The 6,886-nt window shown below is 36.8% G+C and overlaps 1 protein-coding gene across 1 annotated transcript; it reads right to left on the bottom strand.

The window, feature by feature from the left end:
* Window positions 1-313: 313 nt before the first annotated feature.
* GPATCH1 (G patch domain containing 1) lies at window positions 314-6,274 on the bottom strand (the record flags this gene model as incomplete). The annotated part of the gene is made up of 9 exons (XM_010019297.1): window positions 314-518; window positions 1,527-1,606; window positions 2,350-2,497; window positions 3,854-4,099; window positions 4,432-4,490; window positions 4,655-4,752; window positions 5,095-5,255; window positions 5,750-5,835; window positions 6,140-6,274. Coding segments are annotated over 9 exons (1,218 nt in total), but the record flags the coding sequence as incomplete, so codon positions are not given.
* Between the last annotated feature and the right edge of the window lie 612 nt (window positions 6,275-6,886).

The following is a 6,886-nucleotide window of genomic DNA, read 5'->3' as shown; positions in this document are numbered from 1 at the left end:
CAAAAAAACCCTCACAGCTTTCTATATTCTGAATCCGTAAGGCCACAAAAAAAAGAAAAATAAAAATATCACAGCAGCAAAACACAATCCCACACATTTTTCCTCTTTAAAAGACTGAATTAAACAAAAATATAGGCAGATATGTCAACAAGCTGTTGAGATGAAACTGAACGATGAGGTATTCTAACTAAGCCAATTAGATTTAGTATGTTTATATTAGAAAACAGTGTTCAGCCTAGACCAAATTTTTACTGTTATATAGACAAAAAGAGGACCTGAAACCCAAACAAAGAAGTTGCCACATTATCAGTACCTTTAAGACCAGCCTCTCCTAGTTGTTCCCGCCTTTGGGAGGCATTCAGAGCATGCCTGCTTTGCTGTCTCATATCGCTATCAAGTTTTCCAGTTGATTCCTCTAATACCTTCTGTAAATGGCAGTTTTCATTCCCATCTGCTACCACAGGTCGAAAGTAGTGGACTGGTCTGTAATTTCGTGGCAGGGGAGGTGGTGGATATATCTTGGCGGGGAGACGACAAAACAAAAATCCACTAAGAAAGAGATACAACTTTGTATTTAATACTTAAAAACGTGTTTCAGAGAAAAGCCACCTCAATCTAAAAATTCCTGTTTACGTCTCAGCAGTAGAAACAGGTAAAACAAGCTACTGATTCTTTCAGACCCAGTCAGTAAGTGGCATCATAATACAGACTTTGGGAACAAACCTACATTGTTAATACGTATTATGAAAAATACGAAAAATGTGAAACAAGATTAATAAGTCCTAATATGCATTGCTTTTATTTGAGAAAAGCTCTAGGTACTGTTTAATAATTATTTAAAAAAAAAAACCAAACCAAAACATTAGTCATGATTTAATCAGTTAATTGCACTATTGAATACTTCTGTGCTTATTTTATTTTAATGTCTTTCAAAATCCTTTTCCCCCACATTCGTTCTTCATTCAGGCTGTTACTCTAATTGTTATCCCTGTGCTTCCCAAACAAAGCAATATCATTCCTTTTTCTTCATTAGAAAGAGGACGTCACACAATTCTGTTTGTCATTGTAATTTATGCAAATTTATGCGGCATAAATGAGGCAAATCTGAGAACAGAGTTAAATTCACTTGTCACCAAAACAGAAGCGGATGAAGCATGAGGCCTGATTTCTACAGAAAACTGAATGTTGCATCTAAAAGATCTAGAAGCAAAAGATGTACTACTTTTTATTTCAAAGTGAAATCAAACCATTCCTCTAACTTTATGCCAAGCAGTGTGAAAGGCACTTGTTCAAAGCCAATATATAGGCAAAGTTTAAATTCACCCAGTAGTCTGACAAATTTTAGGTTTGTATTATTCAATTATAGCTGGCAACACTATAATTTTACTCCTTCCACAAACTTTATTGCTGACCAGAACTTTTATTTCTAAGAACATAAAAACCATTGAGCAACATTAAAGTCCATATAGCTCACGTGTCAGTTTGCTGATGATATTCTTAGTAGTTAAGTATCAGTATCTGCTTACCTTGCTTGGAGTTGATGATTTTGATGCCAACGAAAAACCATCTAGGATTCTGCCTATGTATTTAACTTCTCTTTCTGACCCTACAAAATGATCAGAGAATCAGTCAGTATTTAAAACACATGTTTGGCAAAATGCATTTTTCTGAATATTTTCCATTTTTCAGTATATTTTATGGAGTGTAACTGTAGCTGTCTTCACTGCCTTTCATTTAAAATTAAGGGTTCTGAATCTGGATTACTACTACATAGCTAAAAAAGCTACTACCAGAGAGACTGCTGTAGGATGAACACGGTTCATAGTGAGGCAACAGTACCACTGCTGTGCCTAGCCAAGATCATGAGCACCATTAATGGTGTACAAGTAACATTAACCACAATATTTCATGCACTCAGAAACTGCTCTAAAGTGGTATAAAGATTAAATTTACAAATTTATTTGAAAATACACAAGTCTATCTAAAAAAAAAAAAATTCTTTGCAAATATTGGTGTGATATTTTGTAGCCATAATTCACAATCATTTGTTTCCCTCAGTGGAATGCAATGCTGCATCTCACAAAGAAATGCATATTGTCCTTTTAAAAATAGAATTTGGGAGTTTAATCTACACTGGGATTAGTGGAGGACTTTGGAAATTATTTCCAGATTTGGACACTTTAATAAGGAAGGAAGAATAGATGATGTTCCAGAAATCAGAGCTAGAAGATACCAGTCCCCTGAAAATTCAAATACTTGGCAAATAGAGATTACATTTATGTCTTCTTCCCTCCTTCACCCCCAATAGAAGTTAAAATACAGCTCTTTAGATAGAACTACAGTTCTTACTTTTTTTTGCTTTATATTGCTTAGGTGCTGTCCAGCCATAAAAGCCATCTCCAGGTTCCTCATCTTTTAGAACTGTATCATATTTTGATAGTGTTTCGATTGCATAAATATCATCATCTTCCTCCTCTAAAGCTCCTACACCAAAAGCCTAAAATACATATTTAAATAAACATGAGAATTCAGAAGTGTAATATTAATATTTTTAAGTCATGTCAGAACACATCCACATGTATATCTATTCATCTGTATTATACGAGATGTCTGGTATACATATATATACTGGGAAAAATGTACAGCTTCACAAAAAGAAATAAAAGCGCTACCAACTAGTGAAATAAAGAACCAACACAAAAGCAAATGTATTCCACTCTCTTAGCAGGGAGGGACAGTGAGCTTAGCCTGTACAGGATGAGGACAGCAGCCTAATTTCACTAGGTAATATTTGCAGTCCCATTAAGAGCAAGTTAAGTTCTCAAAAGATAAAAAACTAAGCTGGCATGAAAATTAAACAAATATAATTCCCAGAAATATAAACTGACGATGTTTCCACTTAAGAACTACAAATACCATGGAAAGAAGCAAAACCTCTCTAGCTGACTGTCGTGGTTTAAGCCCAGCCGGAAACTCAGAACCACGCAGCCGCTTGCTCACTCCCCCACTTCCTCCCCCTGCTCCCAGAGGGATGGGGAGCAGAATCAGCAGAATGTAACTCCCACGGGTTGAGATAAGAACAGTCCAGTAACTAAGGTATAATACAAACCACTGCTGCTACCAACAATAATAATGATAAGGGAAATAAGGGGAGAGGATACAATTGCTCACCACCCACCAACCGATACCCAGCCCAACCCAAGCAGCGATCTGGGTCTTCCAGGTTAACTACCCCCAGTTTCTACACTGGGATGATGTGCTGTGGTATGGAATACCCCTTTGGCCAGTTTGGGTCAGGTGTCCTGTCTCTGCTTCCTCCCAGCTTCCCATGCCCCTCCTCACTGGCACATCATGAGACTGAGAAAGTCCTTGGTTGGAGTAAACATCACTTAGCAACAACTGAAAACATCAGTGTGTTATCAGCGTTGTTCCCAGACTAAAGTTGAAAACACAGCACTGCACCAGCTACTAAGAGGGAGAAAAACGACTGCTACTGCTGATCCCAGGACACTGACAGACTCAACATTAGTGGAAGTAAAACTGAACAAAAATGTAAATTAAAGAAGCACTGAATGTTAATTTTCTCTAATCAAAGACAGACAAGAATTTTTTCCACCCAGCTATTCAGAGTGAGGTATTTCATAGTTCTTTTAACAGTATCAGGAAGTGGAGGCGTTTAAGAGTTCTAAGGATTTGCCCACATCTTCACATTAAGTAAAAAAATCCTGTTCTCAAACCACACTTAATATTTCTTACAACCGTACAATGACTAGGTGCCTTCCAAAAAAACAAAACTCAAAATCTATTTAACTTCATTACACTAACAATAAATGCATTAAAAAAATGTCCTCACCTGACCCGTAATACCTAGTTTTCTTCCTTTACTGTGTCTCAGATCACCAATTAAATTGCTTGTATCTTCAGAACCACCTGTGAAGAGATTCAGATGTTCTCTTCCAGAGGCACCAAACAGAGCTTGTGAGGGGTCCAATCCCTTATAACCAAGTCCATGGATATTCTCTTTTGGAGTCAAATCCACAGGCATTATATCTTTTGGTGCAAATGTCACATTCTCTGGCTGGTATTCATCCTCTTCATCCTTATACAAAATAGAAGTATTAACAGCAAATATAACTCAAGATTTTGTATGCTGAGTTTTTACAACAACTAGTGAACATGACACCAGGTGAGTTTGCATTTCCTAAATTACATACGAAAATATGTATGAACTACACCTGCCTAGGAAGAAAAAGAACAAATGTAGTTACATTAAAACCTTTCTTCACTGTAAGGGTAAGTGTTTATGAATACTTTAAAAAAAGCTTGGAACTGCATGTTAAAAATACCAAAGACATGAAAGCAGAGAGGGGGTTAAACGCCTTAGCACACATTCTCACTTAAGTCAACAAAGAATTTCTGCCTGTTCAATACCTCGGAATCCTCAGAGAGTCCAGGTGGTAACGCACAACCATATATTTTCACTGCAGGGTCTGTTAGAGACATAATAGCATGATGTTAAATTACAACTCTTTGTGAAATTTCTCTGTGATTAAAGAAACAGGCGAAAAAGAAGAGGGTTTTAAAATTAACTTTCTCACCAGTCTGTGAATGCTAACTTTCTAGTAATGAATTTCAGGAACTTCACTGAACTTACCAGGTTTCTGCCTGCGTGGCTTTCTTTTGACACGTGGTCCAATTCCTTGTCCTTCTTTCCAGCCCATTTTTCGTAATAGTTCAACCCCAATTGTTATTCTAAGAAGAAAACAAAATTAATTACCTCAAACCACATCTTTAATGTTTGTTATTAACATACACATCTACCATTCAAAATTACATTTATATGCCCCACTTTAAAATCAAAACTGAATGTACCAGCACCTTCTTTTATACAACATCCCAGTTTAGAAATGTTTACCTGGTACAAGTCTGCACATATAAAGCAAAAATCCAGGTTGAGGCCACTTGGAAAGTGCAATACTGCAGATTTCCCAGTCTCTTGCACGAATTACTGTGATCAAACATTACTTTTCTAACTAATACAAAACTTCAAAGTGAAACGAATCATTTGGTTAACTCTCACATAAATTTACTTACTTTGAGGGGCCTATCAAATCATCAAATGCAGTGGTTCCTGGAATGGCAGCAACTACTCCTGCAATCTGTCTTGCTTTCTCTTTTATTCTGTCTTTCGCTTTGGATGCAAAATCATCTGTGGTTGTAATACTTTTCGGTGCTATCCCAAATTCACTAAGATCCTGGGAAATATAGACAAAATGAAAAAAGATTAAAACTACGTTTCCCTCAAATGCTTACTCACTGTAATGGTAAAGGAAAGAAAAGGGAATATGACCCTCATACCAGCTAATTTTTTTAAGCCATTTATACAGTTGCTTTTTCAATAATTTGAATGGTCTTATTTTTTAAACACCCTCAAAAATAATTGTATTTTCTGATAAAGTGTAAGGCTTGAGTTCTGGTTTTGGTTTTTTGGGTGCTTTTGGTCATCTGTTTGGTTTAGGGGGGTTTTGATTTTTTGGTTGGTTGGGTTTTAACGTTTAGATTACACGAGCTTCCTACATGGATCTATGAAACACCCTATAGGACCCAGCAGTATAACACTGTATATAAGAAAGAATTTTAAAGTCACTTCTATTTTCGCTATTTAAGTTCTTTAAAAGATTTCATCGCCTGAAAAACCTGCTGTCATGGCAACTAATTCCAAAAGATTTCTATTACTTTCTAAATTTACCTCTTCATCCATGAAGTCTTCTGGTCCAAGAACAGTTCTGTCTGCTCTCTTCTGCCGTGATGATACAAAAGTCGAGGGAGCCCATCCTGTAAACAGAGTAAGTATCCAAGTAAGACACTGCAATGCAATATTTGAAAACAATTGAATATTTCAACTTTACACCTTAAGGTTGAAATCAGGGGAACATCTGTAAAAGTGCAGTCCAAAAACTCAGGGGAATTAAGTTCAACAATATTGTTTCAACTATTTACAGTATAATGAATAGCAGGGGAGAAAAAAACAAACAAACAAACCCAAAAAACAACACAAACCACCTTAATGACAATTAATTAAGGCATCAAATTATGACAACAAATTAACCCTTCCCAGAAGACAGAAAAAATATCCAACCTTCCTTTGTGCCAACAGTGTTAAAGTAGCCAGCAGAGAAGCCACCAGTAAATGCTCCATGGAAACGCTGATATCGTCCCTTTGCATCTCTAACAGTCTGCTCTTGAAGAGGAACTGGCTTTTTAAGTCGTTCACCTGCAGATAAATCAGAAACTAAGTCACAACCTCACATAAAGAGTGGACTCTCCACTTTCTCCAGATGCCATCCCTTCATTTCAACTAAGAACTGGATCAAACAGTAGCCACTCTGAGGTGGAAAGCATCACACAGTTCACATTTATTCCTACCCATATTATTTGTATACATTGATAATGTATGCTGCTAAAGTAAAAGCATGAAGGGTTCAAACAGAAACCCTGAATTCTAAGGAGTTCTAAGAACATTTTTGTTTCCTGTGAAAGGACACTTTTAGTTGTTAAGTATACAACACCACTGACAGGATTTCATCACTCAATTAATGGTTTTGAGAAATTACACAACATCAGAAACGGCCAAAACAGAAACAAAACAAAAAAGCTACCGACTTCAACATGAAAATCTGCTGCTTTTTAACAATATTTATATGAATTAAGTGGCATGGACTCAAGAGTCACAGCTGTACAGAACCCCTTGGACAATTACGAGCTCATCTCATGAATATAAGTGTAAGACATTCATAGAATCACAGACTGGTTTGGGTTGGAAGGGACCTTAAAGCTCATCCAGTCCCAACCCCCTGCCACGGGCAGGGACACCTTCCACTAGAGC

Source organism: Nestor notabilis, unplaced genomic scaffold (assembly GCF_000696875.1).
Source record: "Nestor notabilis isolate BGI_N333 unplaced genomic scaffold, ASM69687v1 scaffold32057, whole genome shotgun sequence".
Taxonomy (NCBI): Eukaryota; Metazoa; Chordata; class Aves; order Psittaciformes; family Psittacidae; genus Nestor; species Nestor notabilis.
Note: the sequence above shows the minus strand (reverse complement) of the source record. Positions and strands in the feature narration are given on the sequence as shown.